This window comes from Lithobates pipiens, unplaced genomic scaffold, assembly GCF_037356315.1.
Source record: "Lithobates pipiens isolate NorthernLeopardFrog02 unplaced genomic scaffold, aLitPip1_a1.2 Scaffold_18, whole genome shotgun sequence".
Classification (NCBI taxonomy): domain Eukaryota; kingdom Metazoa; phylum Chordata; class Amphibia; order Anura; family Ranidae; genus Lithobates; species Lithobates pipiens.
The window spans coordinates 287,727,394-287,748,074 of NW_027507758.1; the positions used below are offsets into that span (position 1 = coordinate 287,727,394).

The following is a 20,681-nucleotide window of genomic DNA, read 5'->3' on the forward strand; positions in this document are numbered from 1 at the left end:
ATTGCACTTGGTCTTTTTTTCCTATGTGTACCATTCGAATGTCGCACATCAGACTAGGGGAGCACATAACTAACATTCCTATCTGTGTGACTTCAAATTAGTCCCTGTACTACTTTTGGTCCAACTTTGATGCCCATGGAAGTCCATAGACCTCAAATTTACACAGGCATTCCCTGAAATTGTGCGACTTTCAAGTCACGGCAGTGTGAAAGGGGCATTAACCTTTTTTTGAAATTTGTTGCGTACAAGTTAAAAAATCAGTATTTTTTGCTAGAAAATTTCTTGGAACCCCCAAACTATATATATATATATATATATATATATATATATATATATATATATATATATATATATATATATATATATATATATATATATATATATATATAATATTATTATTTTTTGCAGAATTAAATGTCTGTTATTGCAATATTTTATGTCACACTGTATTTGTGCAGTGGTCTTTCACACGCAGTTTTTTAAAAAAAAATTTAAATGCACTTTAATGAATAAAAAAAAAAAAAAAAACTAGCCCTCATTTTTTGTATAATGTGAAAGCTGTTACGCTGAGAATCGTGATCTTTGATATAAGCAAAAAAAAAAAGTTCTTTCACCGCACACGCACGGAGCTCAGGAGAAGACCGGGCGGCAACACTGGGACGCGTATGCAAGCTACCTGACAGCGATTGATGGGTTGCCGACCCCCGGGCTATAGTTACAATAGTTGTTCCCCATTCAGTACTGCATCAGCCACTGTATGTATTGGCATCTTCATGCTGTAATTGTTTCACAAGGTTAATAGAATGTATCTGGTTTGAAAGAGCTTTGGGATTGTAGAGGAATATATCTCCTTCATGTTTTGTAATCTTACCAATGACATAATCTAGGTTATCCCAAGCTGTGTAGAAAGTTGAAAACATGTCTGATTATAGAGCCATTTCTTTTAGTTTTCATAAATCGTGATTAAAGTGATTTGTAAAGTCTCTTTTAATAAAAATTAAATAAATAACTAACAGGTTATGCTAACCTGCTCTATTGCAGAAGGTTTGCACGGAGCAGCCCCAGTCCTCCTCTTCTTGGGTCAAGCAGCTTTCTATGGGGGCACCTGAGCCGAGCTGTAGCTCCGTGTGCCCGTTCAAGCATGGAGCTGCTGTTCGGCCCCTATCCCTCTCTCTCCTGATTGGCTCTTCCGGCTGTCAAAGTTGGTTAGCCAATGGCACCACTTCCGTGTCTCAGCCAATCAGGAGGGAAAGTCCTGGAGGGACATCGCTGGACAGTGAGGGGGCTCAGGTAAGTATTAGGGGTGCTGGGGCGCCTGCTGCACACAGAAGGCTATTTATCTTATTGCATAGAATGCATTAAGATAAAAAAAAAAAAACCTTCCTTTTACAACTCCTTTTTAATATGGTGTACTACATAGATCACAGTGGGCTTGAGCTCTTTTATATAAGGTCTTCCATACAGCAACTTCTTATATCTAGGCTTTGCCAGCTGGTATTGAGTTGCATTTAGAAGAGAAGATTTTTTTTTTTTTTGTCCTGTCAAAAAGCTTTGAGCAATTGCACTGAACTGTGGTAATCCTCTCCTGCTGATGCACATTTATTTGAAGAAGATGCAAGAAACATTGTACATAAGGACAATGATGCCTCAGTTCCCTTCAAAGTAGGCACCTTGGAACCTCACACTGTTCTCTCAGCGTCTCTTCCATCTTTCAAAGGATCTACAAAATCCTTTGTTGGAATCGCCATCAGCTGCCTTGTCGTATTTTCCTGAATCTCATCAACGGTCTGAAATCTCTTCCCTTCCAAAGGTGACTTTAGCATTGTAAAATGACAGAAATTGCTGGGTGCCAAATCTGGGCTGTAGAGGGGCTGAGCCACCTGTGTGATTTCATGTTTCTCTAAAAACTCTGCACGAGTCGTGATGAAGCTGCCAATCGCCAGTTGCCCATAATTTCATCTGTTTTCATTGTATTGCATCTCTCAACTGTCAAAGAACATTGAGGTAGTACTTTTTATTCTCTTAATTGTTTGGCCTGGAGGCGCATACTCTTGATGGGACTATACCTTCTCAATCAAAAAACACAGTTAACATGGTCTTGATCTTGCTGTGACTTTGCCTTGCCTTCTTTGGGAGTGGAGAACTAGGCGACTTCATTGGGACGACTGAGCCTTTGTTTCTGGATCATAGCCATAGACCCACGATACATCTCCGGTTATGACCTTGAGGAAATCTGATTCGTTGGTAGCGGTTTGAAGCAAGTCATGCTTGTTCTGCTCTGGTAGCAGAAGACAAATTTTCATGCCAAGATCCTGAATCAGAATCTTGGACACAGTCGTTTTTGGAATCTCCATATCTCCTTCTAGTTCTCGTCAGTTACTGATCTTCGTCAATTTCAGCCCATACACATTTGACATTCTCAGATGTTCAGCTTACTGTAGGCCTTCCAGAATGTGGATCACTTTCAACAGATTCTCGACCATCTTTGAAGCGTTTGTGTCACACTTTTATTTGTGCTGCACTCCTTGCATCGTCCCTGAAAGCCTTCTGAATTATCCGAATAGTTTCTGCAGCGGAATGTTTTTTAAGCTTAAAGTGGTTGTAAACCCTCAAGGTTTTTCACCTTAATGTATTCTGTGCATTAAGGTGAAACCCCACCCCCTGACGGGGACAAGTGCTCCAGCTGGTATTTCGGGTCCTGATTGGATAGATTGATAGCAGCGCAGCCATTGGCTCCTGCTGCTGTCAATCAAATCCAATGATGCAGGGAGCAGGGTTGAGTCCTGCTGTATGTGTCAATGGATGCAACAGGACATGGGAGCATGCCCGCATGCGTGCCCCAAGGGAAAGTGGCTCCAACGGGGCACTCAAGAAGAGGAGGCATCAGGAGCACCGCTGAGAAACTCCAGGAGGATTGGGGCCACTCTGTGCAAACCCAACTGCACAGACCTTATTTTTTTTATTTTTTAAACAAACCTTAAATATAATTTAACACAAAATTTGAAGCAGATTAGTTGCTCCACTTGCTCAGTCATTTTGAATGCAGCGGCCACTGTACACGTGCTCACTTGATTGAGTCTAGCTTCCTCACTGGCTGGGAAAAAAGGACGTCAATTTTGTTTGGGAGCCACGTCGCACGACCACGCAATTGTCAGTTAAAGCGACGCAGTGCCTAATCGCAAAAAGTGGTCTGGTCATTGGCCTGTAAAATGGTCCGGTCTGAAAGTGGTTAAATGAAGCCCTTGTGAGTAGTCATTTTTTAAAGGAAATTATCAGTGTGCACTTAGATTTGCTTCTTTCTCACCATTATACTCCTGGGGATACCAGTCGGTGGATCTGGACCTTGCCCGGAGGTTATACCCATAAGGGATATGCGTTGTTGACCATCTGTTTGTTCAGTGGTCCACATCTAGAGGTGAGTGAAGCGAGTGCTCTGGAGGTGGAGGGGAAGTCGCCCTTGCATTGATTTTTCTCACTTGGACTCTGCTTGCTGGGACTGTTAGTCCCTCTTCTATTTTGTTTTTCTCTTTTGGATTTTTATGGACTTTTTTTTTTTTTATTACATTTTGAGATGTTTTATGGAGCTTTGATATGCGCTGCATTTCTTTGTATAATATTTATTCATTGACCTGGCATAATTGGATATTTCTTGTGTGAATTTTTCACACAATGGAGCATACGTTGCTGTATTTCTCAGTAACCTGAATATGTTTGTATTTATGGGTTGTTTCTGTAAAGATTTTATTTGTGCTCAGTGCTGTTGAATTGTGTGAAACAGTTGCTTGCAATACAGTGTAAACCTGACATAGCTTGAGTAGTATATGATTGAGGCAAACAGTTTGTAGGGTAAAAAGAAAATGCCATCTTGTTCTATACTGATGAACTACTTTCTAGTTGTTCTGTTATCATATAGTAATGACAGATTATCCACTTCCAAGGCTAAACCTGGACCTCGAAAGGGATGCTGTAGGCTGTACATCTTGCATATGTATACTTTGCCTGGGGATGGGCTTTACGGCTGCACTTTTCTCTTTAAAGAATGCTCTGTGACTGACAGGTCATGTGACCAGGCTTTCCTCCCTCGCTTTTTTTTTTTTTTCAGTTTTACTTTCTCATAACTTTGTGTGTTTTGCTAGCTTAGAACTTGAAGCAAAATGGGGGGGGGGGGGGTGTTACAAGTACTAGCAGATTGAAATATAGTAACAAAGTAAAACCAAACTCGGCTAATAAATTATAAGCAGTTACAGCAAACCGATTTTTTTTTTTATTATTTTGGGATAAAGATTTTACATAAAAGGTGATCGCTTTAGGCATTTTTAGGCACTTTAGGTCAGTGTTACTCTGATTTATCCCTGTAACTGAGCTGTTGGATCACCAGATGAAAATAGAAGAGAGCCTAGAGGAAACTAATATAACAATCGCATCTAAGAATTTGTAAGCTGCAATGTAATGCTTGCTTTTTGATTTAATACTGCTTTTAGTTCTCTACTAGCTACTCATTCAAGATCACTTTCCAAAGTGCAGTTGACCATTTCTGACAGTCCCTGCACAAAGCATCTTTAAGACCCCTTTCACACTGGCGGCGGTTTTCAGGTGCTTTAGCGCTAAAAATAGCGCCTAAAAAAGCCTTGGCTGCAAAACCCAGTGTGAAAGCCCGAGTTCTTCCACACTGGGGTGCTGCGCTAGTAGGGCGTCACAAAAAGTCCTGCAGGCAGCTTCTTTGCAGCACTATAGAAGAGGTTAATACACTGCTCCTATAGCTTCCCTGCCCATTAAATTTAAGGGCAGCGCTGTCGTACCGCCGGCAAACCAACGTTTTGTAGGTGGTTTTAAGGGTTAAAACTGCCCCGCTAGCAGCAGAATAGCGCCGCTAAAACGAGGTGAAGCAGTGCTAAAAATAGCGCTGCTTTACCGCCAACGCCCGGGCGCTGGCAGTGTGAAAGTACTTTTAAAATGTTCATAGTCTCGCAGACATATTTTGGCTTCTTTAGAGCACCTGTCCAATGCTGAAGGTCCTGCTATTGGGACCCACATGCTTACAGTCAATTTGACTGTCTGTATATCTGATCACAGTAGTCAAGACCATACAGCGGTTTTAACAGGACAGGCCTCGCCATGATCGACCAAAGAAGTTGAGTGCAAGTGTTCAGCGTCATATCCAGAGGTTGTCTTTGGGAAATAGATGTATGATTGCTGCAGAGGTTTAAGGGGTGGGGGGGGGGGGGGGGTGGTGAGCCTGTCAGTGCTCAGACCATACGCCGCACCCTGCATCAAATTGGTCTGTATAGCTGTTGTCTCAGAAGGAAGCCTCTTCTAAAGATTATGCACAAGAAAGCCCGCAAACAGTTTGATGACAAGTGGACTAAGGACCTGGATTACTGGAACCAGTTCCTGTGGTCTGATGAGACCATGATAAACTTATTTGGTTCAGATGGAGTCAGACGTTTGTGGTGGCAACCAGGTGAGGAGTACAAAGACAAGTGTGTCTTGCCTACAGTCAAGTATGGTGGTGGGAGTGTCATGGTCTGGGGCTGCATGAGTGCTTCCGGCACAGGGGAGCTACAGTTCATTGAGGGAACCATGAATGCCTACCTGTACTGTGACATACTGAAGCAGAGCATGATCCCCCTCCCCTCAGATAATGGGCCACAGGGCAGTATTCCAACATAATGACCCCAAACACACCTCCAAGATGACCACTGCCTTGCTAAAGAAGCTGAGGGTAAAGGTGATGGACTGACCAAGCATGTCTCCAGACCTAAACCCTATTTAACATCTGTGGGGCATCCTCAAATGAAAGGTGGAGGAACGCAAGGTCTCTAACATCCATCAGCTCCATGATGTCACACAAAATATTGACACTTTGAGCTCAATTTGGACATTTGCACTTAGGGGTGTACTTACTTTTGTTGCCAGTGGTTTAGACATTAATGGCTGTGTTGTTGTTTTGACAGCCAATTTACACTGTTATACAAGCTGTACACTCACTACTTTACATTGTAGCAAAGTGTCATTTCTTCAGTGTTTTCACATGAAAAGATATAATAAAATATTTATAAAAATGTGAGGGATGTACTCACTTTTGTGAGGTACTGTATTTGCATTAAACATTTTATTTAAGGCCTGAGACTGTTGCTAAACACTGCTGATGTTTGCTGTGACACTCTATAGTATTTTCCTTGTTTCTCACTGACTTGCTACATAGGTTGTGTGGGCAAGTGGAGGAGCTGTGCCAGCACTGAAAGTTAGTTTAGACAATCTAAGAAGAGAAGGCAATCTCGGAAGTAGACAGACTTTAGGTTATGCTTAACCACTTAAGGACCGCCGCATGCCAATGTACGTCATCACAATGGCATGTACAGGCACAAGCACGTACATGTATGTGCTTGCCTTCCAGCGGGTGGGAGGTCGGACCCCCCACCCGCTGGATGCGGCGGTCCGTTTCACTTCAGGAGCGATCCGGGATGAGGGGATGGCCGTTGGTTTCTGGCCATCCCCTCTCGATCGCTCCTGGCGAATGAGAAGCTTCCTCCCACTGTGTATAGTAAACACAGGCAGGGAGGAAGTGATGTCATTCTCCTCGGGGCGGTCTTTTTGACCGGACTACGAGGAGAAGTGAAAGGTAAGTGTGCACCAACACTCGACTAACGCGTAGGCACACAACCCCCCCCCGATCCCCCCCAGTCACAGTGTCACTGATTGCAGTGATCATTTATTTACTGATCACTGCATTCAGTGTCAGTTGTGATAGTAAAAACTGTCAGGGCAGTTAGTGTTAGGTCCAGGGTAGCCCCCTACCACCCCCCAATAAAGGTTTAACCCCCTGATTGCCCCTAGAGTTAACCCTTTCTCCCCCTTTTGCCAGTGTCACTAAGTGATCATTTTTCTGATCGCTGCATTAGTGTCACTGGTGCCGCTAGGTAGCTAGTTATTTTTTTTGGTTCACCGCCAGGTTTTTATAGTGCTAGGTACCCCGATATACTACCCAATAATGGTTTTAACCCCCTGATTGCCCCTAGTTAACCCTTTCACCAGTGATCACTGTATAAGTGTTACGGGTGACTCTGGTTAGTTTGCTTTTTATAGCATCAGGGCACCCACCATTTATTACCCAATAAAGGTTTAACCTCCTGATCACCCGGCGGGTGATATCAATTAGGTTTTAGGGTCAGGGTCTGCGTCGCCCCAGGCAGCGCTAGGTTAGTGCCAGTACCGCTAACACCCACGCGCAAAGCATACACCTCCCGTAGTTGTATAGAATCTGAACAGATCAATATCTGATCTGATCAGATCTATACTAGCGTCCCCAGCAGTTTAGGGTTCCAAAAAAACGCATTGTTAGCGGGATCAGCCCAGATAACTGCTAGCACCTGCGTTTTGCCCCTTTGCCCAGCCCACCCAAGTGCAGTATCGATCGATCACTGTCACTTACAAAACACTAAACACTTAACTACAGCGATCGCAGAGTCGGGCCTGATCCCTGCGATCGCTAACAGTTTTTTTTGGTAGCGTTTTATATTTAAATCCGGAAGGCAGTGCTTGGTTTTCGGGGTCCCGTACCTGGCTAGGCTCCCAAAAAGTCCCCCACATGTGGTATCCCCGTACTCGGGAGAAGCAGCAGAATTAATTTTGGGGTGTAATTTGACTTATGCCCATAGCATGTGTGAGCAATATATCATTTAGTGACAATTTTGTGCAAAAAAAAAAAATAATTTTTAATATTCCTGCAACTTGTGGCAAAATATAAAATATTTAATGGACTCAACATGCCTCTCAGTAAATAGCTTGGGGTGTCTACTTTCCAAAATGGGGTCATTTGTTTTTTTTTTTTGCTATTTTGGCATTTTATGGCCTTCGAAACTGTGATAGGCAGTGAGGAGTGAAATCAAAAATTTGCACCCTTAAGCCGCGTACACACGGGCGGACTGTCTGGCCAACTAAGTCCGTCAGACAATCCGACGGACAGTCCGTCCTACTTTCGAATAAACGGACTTGACCACACACGATGAACAAACAGTCCGTTGAAAGCTTGCGCAATGACGTGTACAGCACGTACGACGGGACTAGAAATAGGACGTCCAATACACAGCAATGCAACCTTCCGCCGTGTAAATCCTTTATGAGCATGCGCCATACTTAGTCCGTCCAACTAGCCTACTCACGAGCGGACTGTCCGCTGAAACCAAAGTTGAACGGACAATATTACGGAAATTCCGAAATACTTAGTCTGCCAGACTGCACGCTGAAAAAGTCCGCTGAAGCCCACACACGAGCGGACTGTCCGCTGAAATGTGTTTCGGCGGACTAAGTTGGACAGACAGTCCGCCCGTGTGTACGCGGCTATAGAAATCCTGAAGGCAGTGATTGGTTTTCGGGGTGCTGTACGCGGCTAGACTCCCAAAAAGTCCCACATATGTGGTATCCCCGTACTCGGGAGAAGCAGCAGAATATATTTTGGGGTGCAATTCCACATATAACTATGGCATGTGTGAGCAATATATCATTTAGGCCGGGTTCACACTGCTGCGGGGGGAGATCCGGATGTGATCTGCACTGCAGTGCAAATCACATCCGATCTCCATATCGATGCGAGTTCAGCCATACAGATAGTATGGCTGAATTTGCATCGCTCCCGCAGCAAACTCGCACGGGACCCTTTTTTTGGTCCGCAACAGAATCGGATCGCATGGGTGTTCACACCATGCGATCCGATTCCTGTGCGAGTCGGCAGATCGCACTGCGATATGCGGACGGATCTGGGGGTGTCATTAACATATCATTGACACTCCCACCCGTTCGCATAGGGCAGTGTGAACTGCCAGCGGGAGTAATGCGATGCGGGAAAACGCCGCGGATTCGCAGCGTTCCCGCATCGCTGTGGTGTGAACCCAGCCTCAGTGACAACTTTTTGTAAACTTTTTTTTTTTGTCATTATTCAATCACTTGGGAAAAAAAAAAATATTCAATGGGCTCAACATGCCCCTCAACAATTTCCTTGGGGTGTCTACTTTCCAAAATGGGGTCATTTGGGGGGGGGTTTGTACTGCCCTGCCATTTTAGCACCTCAAGAAATGAGATAGGCAGTCATAAATTAAAAGCTGTGCAAATTCCAGAAAATGTACTCTAGTTTGTAGACTCTATAAATTTTGCGCAAACCAATAAATATACGCTTATTGACATTTTTTTTTACTAAAGACATGTGGCTGAATAAATTTTGCCCTAAATGTATGACTAAAATTTAGTTTATTTGATTTTTCTTATAACAAAAAGTAGAAAATATCTTTTTTTTTTTTCTCAATTTTCGGTCTTTTTCCATTTATATCGCAAAAAATTAAAATCGCAGAGGCAATCAAATACCATCAAAAGAAAGCTCTATTTGTGGGAAGAAAAGGACACAAATTTTGTTTTGGGTACAACATTGCATGACCGCGCAATTACCAGTTAAAGCAGTGCAGTGCGAAATTGTAAAAAGACCTCTGGTCCTTAGGCTGAAAATTGGTCCGGGGCTGAAGTGGTTAAGGATTTAAAGTGGAGTTCCACCCCAAAATGTAACTTGCGCTTTAAGTGCAGGTGACCCCCCTGACATGCCACATTTGGCATGTCATTCTTCTTTTTTTTTTTTTTTTTTTTTTTCATTCGTCCAAAATCGCTGGACCCTGGGACAGGTGAGTGTCCCTTTTTATTTATTTATTTTTTTACATTTAAATTACGAGAAGTTCTGTGCTTTTTCCTTGTTTTATGTTGGTGACTAGGTCTCTGTAAAGGTCACACTGCAGTAAAAAGAATAAATGCTAACCTGTCACACCGCCATACTCTGCTTTCTTGAAGAGCTAAGATTGCTAAAAAATCTTCAGCATCTGACACGTTTCTGGTAGTTGAATGCCTGATGTCATCTGTGCTCCGTGGCTTCTTCTGCTGGCCCTTGAGTCCTTACAGGACAGTGTAAAGATGGGGGCTGGGGGGGAATACCACAACACGCAATGAAGGATCTGGTATCTTCAACGAACTTGCCACTTCAAGGGAGTAAAAATCAGTAGCAATAAATGTTGTTTTTTTTTTTTTTATTTGTTTTTTGACCGCTTCCGGAGCAGCTGTCGCAGTTTTACTGCGGCAGGTTGGCTCCCCTGCGCGAAATCACGTTACTGTACGTGATGTCACAAGGTCCGGATAGCAGGGGTGCGCCTCGCGATGACCGCTGGCCACTAGCAATCGTGATCAGGAGACACAGAGCAGGGACGAGTGTGTGTAAACGCACACTTCCCTGTTGTGTTCTGACAGGAGTGACAGATTGTGTGTTCCTATTAGCTAGGAACCACAATCTGTCATTTCCTGTAGTTAGTCCCTCCCCCTTCAATTAGAATCACATCCTAGAGAACACAGTTAACCCCTTCACTGTCGGTGACATTTTTTAGCAGTAATCAATGCATTTTTAATCGCACTGATCGCTATGTTAATGCCAATGGTTCAAAAAATGTGTCAAAATTGTCAAATGTGTCCTCCATAATTTCGCGTCCATTTTGTTTGGGTACAATGTTGCACAACTGCGCAATTGTCAGTTAAAGCGACGCAGTGCCGAATCGCAGACAGTGCTCTGGTCAGAAAGAGGGTGTAAATTCTTCTGGGGCTGAAGCGGTGTGTGCGCGCTTTTTTTTTTTTTTTTTATTATCTAAAGGATGACGCTGTTTTAAGCAACCTGTTACTTGGCCTAGTATGAACACAGTGCAAGTTTACTTAACATTTCACCAGCTTTCAGTGAATTAAAAACCAAGCTTCTTTAATGACACACTTTTATTGAAGTTAGCAAAGTTCTTATTGCCATGCTGTCCATGTAGTAACAGATGAATAACTTTATTGGAATCTAGTGGCTGTCTCTGTGTGCCAAGTGAAAACGTATTTCTTTGTCTCCTTTCATTTTGTTCTGCTTGTGGGATTGATGGGGCCCTGAAAAGGGTAGGTTTTTAGATTGTACAATGCAAGTGTTGGTCACAGCAGAGGATAGCTGTACTTATGCAGGTTTTTCAAAATGGTTTTTGTGTTTGTTTTATTTCTATTGTAGCTTTACTGATATTTTGTCATATTGTAAATTACAGCTGCAAGAAATTACATAAACTAAACATGGAGGTCTGGAAATCTTTTTTGATCTCCAGACTACCAGAAATCTGCCAACTGTAAGGAAACATGTACTTGAAGGAATATGTAGGTTGTCATCACTTACAATGTTATTTTGCCTGGCTGTCGTACTGATCCAAAGGCCTAACTAGCCTAGGTAAGGAGCTCCGCAGTTCTGGCTCCTTTTTACCTTCTGTATCGGGGTATTTAATGAAAATTCAAGGAGGTGCAGTCACGAAAATTTTCTTCCAGCTGAGGTCCAAATGTTAGATTTGTGCAATGACTCAGACATACAGTGACTACAGGCTATCAAAAACTGAGAAATGTACAATTTCCATAGCTTTTCAACAATATTTATTAAGATTGACATAGTTACAACAGTTGTCCCCATCAGAGTGCCCCCCTTAAATCAGGTATTCCCATCAGAGCTGCAGGGGGTGGGAGTTGGCAGAAGGGAGGCGCTGCAGGGGCTGGGAGTTGGCAGAAGGAAGGAGAGCTGCAGGGGCTGGGAGTTGGCAGAAGGAAGGAGAACTGCAGGGGCTGGGAGTTGGCAGAAGGAAGGAGAGCTGCAGGGGCTGGGAGCTGGCAGAAGGAAGGAGAGCTGCAGGGGCTGGGAGCTGGCAGAAGGAAGGAGAGCTGCAGGGGCTGGGAGCTGGCAGAAGGAAGGAGAGCTGCAGGGGCTGGGAGCTGGCAGAAGGAAGGAGAGCTGCAGGGGCTGGGAGCTGGCAGAAGGAAGGAGAGCTGCAGGGGCTGGGAGCTGGCAGAAGGAAGGAGAGCTGCAGGGGCTGGGAGCTGGCAGAAGGAAGGAGAGCTGCAGGAGGTGGGAGCTGGCAGAAGGAAGGAGAGCTGCAGGGGCTGGGAGCTGGCAGAAGGAACGAGCTTCAGAAGGCAGGGCACGCATGTGACGTTGCTGGGACTCTGGCAATCCCAGCAACTAATGATTGCTGAGCAGCAGGAATAAGGCGTTGCAGACTGGCGGGCTGAAAGTAAGGACCAAACATCTGTGTCCGCACCGCTGTCTTATATTTTGTCAGACATGTTCTTATGGATGTCCGAAATTTACTCAAAACTCAACCTATATCGAAACTGAACTAATCATCTTTCTCTTTCACCTCTCAAACCACTCTTTGGCATCTTTCTACAGCTGGTCATACACTGATTTTTCTCCATCCATTCATTTCTTTAAACTGTCCTTGAAGACTAGCCTTCATCTTTTGCTTTACCGTTCCTAAAAACTAATTTTCAAAACTTAATGGGGTTGATTTACTAAAACTGGAGAGTGCAAAATCTGGTGCAGCTGTGTATGGTAGCCAATCGGCTTCTTACTTCAGCATGTTCAATTAAGCTTTTGACCAAAAAATTGATTCTATGCAGAGCTGCACCATATTTTACACTCCAGTTTTGGTCAATCAACCCCAATATTGAATTTCTTTCCCCTATGTTTCAACAAGTAACCTGAAGACATGGAGAGGGAAATGGGACTGTGTGAGGCAGGTGACAACCAAATAGGGTATTACACTTACAGATGGCTTAGCAATTTGTTTTTGTCATAAAGAGGGTATAAAATTGCACTCATGAAATATATAGCAAAGCCATTGAATATGAACACACACACACAAATTGATAAAGTACAGTTCATGAATGCATATAAATAAGGATATAATTACATATTCCAAACTGTTCATATACATATAGTTAGTAAGGTTGAATAAAGACACCAATCCAGTTCAACCTGAGTGAGTGTCTACAATCGTCCCTATCCCTGTACATTGCACACTCACATCGGTCCCTACCCTCAAGGAGCCCACAATCCAAGGTCCCCATTCATATACTAGGGCCAATTTTGGACAGAAGCCAATTAACCTACCTGCATGTCTAACGCATTGTAAAAGCGAAATGGCGGCACATTCCAGTAATACTCCGTATAGGGATTAAAGAGTAGCAGTGATTTTATAAAGTACATGTAGCAATGATTTTTAAATTGAATAAAAAACATAGTGCATCCTATTAATGCTCGACATGTTTCGTGTTACTAAGACACTTCATCAGGAGCTGGTGCATCCACTTTTCTGTAAAGAATAATATAAAAAAACAATGAACTCTAGTTGAAACTCCAACTACAAAGGAAGGAGAACGAAGGAGGATAGTGAGTTTAGCTTATATGGAGCTGGGATTGAGAGGCATGGACTGCTGGAATTTGAAAGGAGCCGCCAGTATAGGCTGTCTGTCCTGGGAGCTGAGGAAGCTACACTGCATTTGGGGAGAGCATCAAAGCACAATATCCCCAGGGAATGGATTCTCCGTGGTGTTGAAATGGTAACATGGGGTGAGGCTCCAAATGGCGTCTGAAAAAATGTAAGAATAGCTCTCTTTTAAAGGTACTAATGGGAACCAGGGGAAACCAGTGTGTAATAGGGGATGGAGAGGTGAAGGAAACATCACCTGAAGTGAGGGCCGTGAGACCATGGAGAACAGAAAAAAAAACAAAGGATCTGTGTAAATATTATCTCGTGTGCATATAAGGCAACAAGTTATGCTGTGACATGTAGCTTGAACAATGGTACAGGTAGAAAAGCGTAGGTAAAGGTGCTTGGTAGAAATCCAGCCCACCCACAGGCAACTCCCAACGTCATGCTAGACAAGACAGAGGAGAGGGTTGCTCCTCCTGGCGGCAACGCCGTCCACGCAGAGGTGCCAGTTGCATCCCTCTATATATCAGCCGAATGGCGCACACGTCTTGACACCCTGCGGTGTCAGACATGTGGCGTCGATGTGCAGTGAGCAGAATTGCGCGCGCTCCCCCACCCCTCAACTAGTTAAGGGAGGGGAGGAGCGCTAAGTGCACATCACAGCTACTGGGCATCAGGCAGTCAGACGGCCCCCACAAAGGCAGAGCACTTAAACCGGAATGCAAGTGCTGCTAAATCCAGATGGAAAAAGTTAAGTAAAGCTTATAGAATAAAATCTGTATGTCCCGTGTGTGCAGAACAGGTCTGTCAACCACACAGGGCATATGAATACACTGAGATAGTTGGGGAGAACTGTACATAAACTGGCCACATCCCTAATGACTAATATAAGGTGAGAGAGAGGTTTGGAACTTTACATGAAGCATCATACTGTGTACTATGTGCCTCCATCCCTGATCAATAGAACATGGAGAGGGAGATGGGACTTTGTGTGAGGCAGGTGTCAACCAAATAGCTTATTACACTTACAGATGGCTTAGCAATTTGTTTGTCATAAAGAGGGTATGAAATCACACTCAGTATGAAATATATAGCAAAGCCATTGAATATATACACACAAATGGATAAAGTAACCTGGTAAAGTTGCCCTGGCTCCTTCCTTATCTGCTGCTAACTCATAAAACCAGGCCAATTGATTTTCTTTAATGCCTACTGTACTTGTTCACCTCTATTTGCCTACCAGAAGTGAAGAGAAATCCTAGTTCTAGGTATACTGAGCAACTGTCTCAAGCCACTTTCTGGTTTCTTGAACTTGGCTTGCTGATGTTAACTTGGAGCTAGCCGAGAGTCCTTAGGCTTGTATAAAGGGTTTCTTCCATTTGCTTGCAGACAAAACACATAAAGGTAAACATTAAGGGCTCCTTCACACGGACTTGTCCGTGTATGGAGCCCGCTCTGCTCAGCAGGGGATCGCATCGGCGATCCCCGTTGAGCAGGAAGATGTCAGGTCTGTCTGCACACTGTGCAGGGGCAGACCTGTCAGAGCGCCGCTCTCCCCTATGGGGGATCGGATGACGACAGACCGCAGAGTCCGTCGCCATCTGATCCGCAGACGGATGCAAAAAAAAAAAAAAAAAAAACAGTTTACCAGGAAGCACAGCTAGGTATTTTCAGTTAGGGCCGGTTCACACAGCGGGCGAGGCGACACGACTCGCCTCGCTCCCGCAAGTCGCCCCCATTCTGTACAATGGAACCGTTCTGAGAGGAGCGACTCGAGTCGCTCCGACTCAGAAAAAAGGTTCCTGTACTACTTCTGGGCGACTTCGGGGGCGACTTGCATTGACTTCTATACAGAAGTCCTCTGCAAGTCGCCGCTGAGGTCCCCGCAGGTCGCGGCGAGGCAAGTCGGAGACGCCTCGCCGCGCCTGCAGTGTGAACCGGCCCTAAGGCAAAATACAATTTAATTCATAGTAACCATTAAGAGATCTTTCTGCGATTATTCTGGCACACTATACCTATGATTGTCAAATCAGGTTGGTAGCTACGAAGCGTTGCATTTGGTATATTTTCACTACAGTTTGCGCTGCTTAATTCGTCAAATAACCACTTCAGTTGGTCAAAGTATAAACAAAGTTATTGATTAGTAAAAAAAACTGAAATGCAGTATATATTTTGTTTTTCTCTGGAATACAGCAGCAAACACATTAGGCACATGTAATGCTTTGTATCCTGTTATCTGAAGGCGGCTGCTTCTGCTAAAAATCATCCCTGCAGTATCTCCTTCACAGCCACTGGATATTGCCCTGAGAAGCTATCTTCCAGCGATGTGAAGGTTAACAGCAGCGGTTTCCACGGATAAGAGTTGCGCTACTCGCCATATGGGGGGTTCATTTTAACTTTGCCCTTCAAGTAAATTTGGAAAGATTTAAAATCCAATATGATCTTGACCCGGTCATTATAAAGGCAGCCTGTAAGCCAAGATGCCCGGGTGGGTGTTAACATTTTTTGCCATGTTGCTGATCCCCGGGCTGCTTATCTGATGCTTCCAGATGTGTCAAATATCTGTGCCTCTACAGTATGCTGTAGTTCCTGCTGCTGGCTTATAAATCACTATAGCATATATTATTACCTTGGCACATTGAAAGAACTTTTTGTTTTAAAGAGAAACATAGGCCCCGTTTACCAACCAGTCTGACCCCCTGCTGATTTGGAGACCTTTACAAACCAGGGCTTTCCAAATCCATGTCGGATCTATGGACAGCGGGATTAACTGCTTCAGCCCCGGAAGATTTTACCCCTTTCCTGACCAGAGTGCTTTTTGCGATTAGGCCCTGCATTGCTTTAACTGACTAGGTAAGTAGAAAGGGCATGCCAACCATCATTTTGAGGGTCAGAGGGAGCTAATATTAGCCTGGCTTTAATTTACAGCTGAAAAGTACGGTGCAAAAGTATTTTAAATTTAAGCAATTACACAAAGAATATCCCTTTTTAAAAGTTGTTTTCTTTAGGTGTACTTGGCCTGGAATAATGACAAAAGGCCCTGGGCTATTAAAAGCTCCTAGAGGTGTCTGTGTATGTTCTGTCCTGTGCCTCCCAAGGTGCTCTGTTTTCCAGTTGGCTTACTCTCCTTCCTCCATTGTTCAAGCACTGTGATAGATGGCCTCCCTGGCCAATAAGCAGGAGGAGAGTGGTTGGAGCACCATCTTTCTAGTGGCAAGCTGTAGACGATACCATCATCTTGCGGTAATTTTACTGTCTCAGTTCAGATTCTTCTTAATACCCAACTCCACTAAAAATATTATTTTGAATAGAGGGATGGGTCCTCTCACTTCCTGTTCTTTTAGAACATCTGACACCTGGTAAGGTCTGATTCACACCTATACAGTTTTAGTGCATTTTGCAGATTTGCACTACATTCCATTTATCATGGTTTCCTATGGAACACGTTCTGTAGAGCAAATCTGCAAAATGCAAAAGGCACAAAAAAAGGCATATGTGTGAATCAAGCCTGAAGATGGGACATTGTGAGAGATTGTTGTAGGCAGTCTGATAGACCACAAAGGTTATACTTAATCTTTAATCCCATCATGTTCTTACTATGCTTTTATACACACATAACAATTGCATATTGGTGACTTTTTTTTTCTAAATGTTAACCTAAATGCTGTCATATCTCATAAGGCCCCTTTCACACAGGCTTTCTGATTAGGTCCGCCTGTCAGTTTTCCAGGTGTACCTGATTGGACGCTCCATGTACCTCTATGGACAATGACATGTCCTGCTCTCTGATCCCATCCTGTCCTTGAAATCCAGACAGATGGAAACCCTAATTTACATTTGTCTGGAAGATCGGTTGAAAACGGACAGGCGGTCCGTTTTCTTCCGATCTCTATAGAGGACAGTGGGGGCTTTGACAGGTCCATCTCCGCACAGTGAGCACAGACGGACCTGTCATCCGCCTGCTAGTGGGGATCAGCGGATCGATCCCCGCTGAGCAAAATGGAGTCTGTACACAGACAAGCCCATGTAAGGCCCTTAATGTGAGAATCAGATTACCATCCGAATATATGTCTACTCCATCACTTATGTTGTTATTACATTAAACCAAATAAACTTCTTTTCAGGTGACATTGGAAACTACTACTATGGACAAGGACACCCTATGAAACCTCATAGGATACGAATGACCCACAACTTACTTTTGAACTATGGACTCTACAGAAAGATGGAAATATATGTGAGTTTGTTTCTACATTTATTAAGCATTTTTTGTCTTTATTTTTTTTCATTATTTGTTTCAAAATCCCAAAAGATGTTTTAAACGCATCTCACCCCGACGCATGTGCACATGTGAACTCAAACAAATGTGAGGCGTGCTCTCGTACATAAACTATGATTGGGAAACATTATGGGTATTTCGCTGTGCAGATCAAGTAAGGGTCCACGCTCACTGGCTTAGCAAAAACGTCAGTAGTCTTTGGCAAAAAAAGCTAATTCTGAGCATTTTTGTTCTAGCTTCCACTAAGTATGCTAAAAATAAATTATAACCCGCCCTATTCGCACACTTCACTGCGCATATGAATAAAATATATGAATCGATCTGTTCACTTCAAGTAATCAATTTAAAATCATTAAATTAATTATAAATTATATCTATAAAGAGCTGCTGCTTTTAAAGAGGAAGTAAACCCTGATGGGTTTACTTCCTCTTTTTTTCCCTGCAAAGGTAAAGCATAATGGACTACTATGCATCGCATAGTAGCTCATTATGTGTCACTTACCTGACACAGGAGCCAGCGAAGTCGCCGCTGTCCCCTGTAGTCCGCCGCATCCATGTTGCTTGTGGCGTCTCGCAGCTCCGACGAATCACAGCGGCGCAACCGCGATGACGTCACTCCCGCGCATGCGCACGGGAGTCGCGCCTCGCAGCTCCGCCGCTGTCATACGGCGAAGCCGCGATGACGTCACTCCCGCGCATGCGCACGGGAGTCGACAAATTTGGCAAATCCATTCTTGGATTTGCCGCATTTAGTGCGCATGCGCGCCGCTGTCTACGGCGCATGCGCCGTAGACAGCGGTGCCCATTTTCGGGCAAATATCTCCTAAACCATATAGGTTTAGGAGATATTGCTTGGACCTACAGGTAAGCCTTAATCTAGGCTTACCTATAGGTCCAAGTTGTTTGGAAGGGTTTACTTCCTCTTTAAATATAATAGTATCTGTAAAAAAGAAATACAAAAAATAGGCCTTAATAAAAAGAGTCCACTTTTTATTTTTAGCAGCGCTTATCACTTTCCTCTAAGTGAAACAGTCATTTCTTTCTGAGTTTCCAGAAGTGGTGCTTATTCGTGATTAAACAGTTCTTATTGTGGTTGATAGAGAGACAGCTTCCACCAAAATATTCCCCACTCGTGGTTCAGGAGTCCCCTTTGGGGATACACTCACCAAAACGCCAGAAAAAAAATTGTCTTCAGTAAGACAGCAATCACGTGTGAACTTTTCTTTGGCCACTAGATGTCTCTGTTATTGGGATGGGGCTCATTTCTTGTCCTCATCCACGTTTCCATTAGTAATGTCTGTCTTCCTGATCAGACTTTAGGTCATTGATAATAGCGCACACCCAATACAATTGCTTAAAGCGCGAGTCCGCCGTTTTTTTTTTTTTTAAAGCCAGCAGCTACAAATACTGCAGCTGCTGACTTTTAAAATAGTGACACTTACCTGCCCAGCGCGCCCGTGATGTCGGCACCCGAAGCCGATCTCTCGATCGTCTCTCGGGTGCTGCCGCCGCCATCTTGGGTATGGGAATCAGGAAGTGGAGCCTTTCGGCTTCATTTCCCAGTTCCCTACTGTGCATGCGCGAGTCGCGCTGCGCAATAAGGATGGTCCCCACAGGCTCTGGGATCCGTGTGTTTCCCAGCAGGCAGCGGGGGGACTTTCGGAAAGGGGCGTACCTTCTGCAGAATCTACGCTGGAAGTGGGTGCAGATACCTGTACTGTACAGGTACCTGCACCCCCCTCCCCCCCGAAAGGTGCCAATTGTGGCGCCTGAGGGGGAGGGGGGATTCCAATGAGCGGAAGGTCCACTTTAGGGTGGACCTCCGCTTTAATTTCATCTCATTGGGTGTGTTTTGTTAGGCAATTTGTAGGTGTTCACAGTTAATTAACCCTTTTCAAATCTTTCAATACATAACAGAGAAGTGTTTCTAAACCCAATAAATAATTTTTTTCCGATCTTGATTTTTAAAGGTGACCATACACTGCAATCAGTTAGATCTTAAATTAGATTTAGTGCAATAGCCTGTTTGATTTCCTATAATTTGAATTGATTGTTCATGTGCGTCTTCCTATTTTGTCTAAATATCAAGTTGTACAGAGATTGGCCAATCAGATTGCATAGTGCATGACCATCTTAAGTGCCAAATTTGGAATGTAGATGTGCATGACCCAGTTGTATTTTCCAAACGATATTTCTTGGGCATTATACAAGACACATGAAAACACCTTTTTTCGAGACGTGCTAGAGTGATCAGGAATCTTCAAACTAGGCTCTCCAGATATTGCGGAACTACACATCCCATGAGGTATTGTAAAACTCTGACATTCACGGACATGACTAGGCATGATGGGAATTGTAGTTCCTGAACAACTGGAGGGCCGTAGTTTGAAGACCCCTGTGCTAGACCATTATTATGCCTCCAGAATTGGGATTGTGGCATCTACCCAACTCCTGGTGGACACAAGAACCTACATATATATATATATATATATATATATATATATACACACTGAAGCACTATACATTGGCCCGGAAGTAGATGTGTGTTTTGAGGCCAAATCATTTAGACATACACATGACCCACACAAACACCACCCCAAGTAAAAAGAAATTGCAAATAACGATCATCTCTTCCTCAGAGAACAGTAAGCGGAGCATAGTGGTGGGAAGAAATTGGCAGCAGTACAAGCAAATTCCTGGATGGGCATGATGTCATTCCTGTGTTGGCCACCATTTCCAGGAAGCAGATATGCGCCACGGGTACATACCCCCGTGCAGTCAGCTGTTACACATCTTGCATACACAGCGGTCACGCATCTAGATGTATTTGGCGCATATAGCTGCAGGAACCCAATTTTTATGGAAATTTTAATAGTAAGGCAGATGCTGATTTCCAAGACTGGACTAACAAATGTTTATAGGGAAAGGCAACTGGTGTTTTCTATTAAACAAGGTCTAAATGGGCCATTGACATGCATCACAGTTGAACTTGGGAGTGTGTATTTGCAAAGTTAAGCTAAATTAAATCCTTTCTTATTTTTGCTTGGGAATAGAGTGCAGAGGGATTAAAAGTCTCTTCAGTTTTTGGGGATATCTGCACCCCT

The 20,681-nt window shown here is 43.8% G+C and overlaps 1 protein-coding gene across 1 annotated transcript in view; it reads left to right on the forward strand.

Moving 5' to 3' along the window:
* The window catches only part of HDAC2 (histone deacetylase 2), a 69,694-nt gene that overhangs the window by 3,662 nt on the left and 45,351 nt on the right, over positions 1 to 20,681 (forward strand). Inside the window, exon 2 of the mRNA XM_077487089.1 lies at positions 17,423 to 17,535. Coding sequence (XP_077343215.1) covers positions 17,423 to 17,535 — 113 coding nt within the window. The remainder of the gene's footprint in view (positions 1 to 17,422; positions 17,536 to 20,681) is intronic.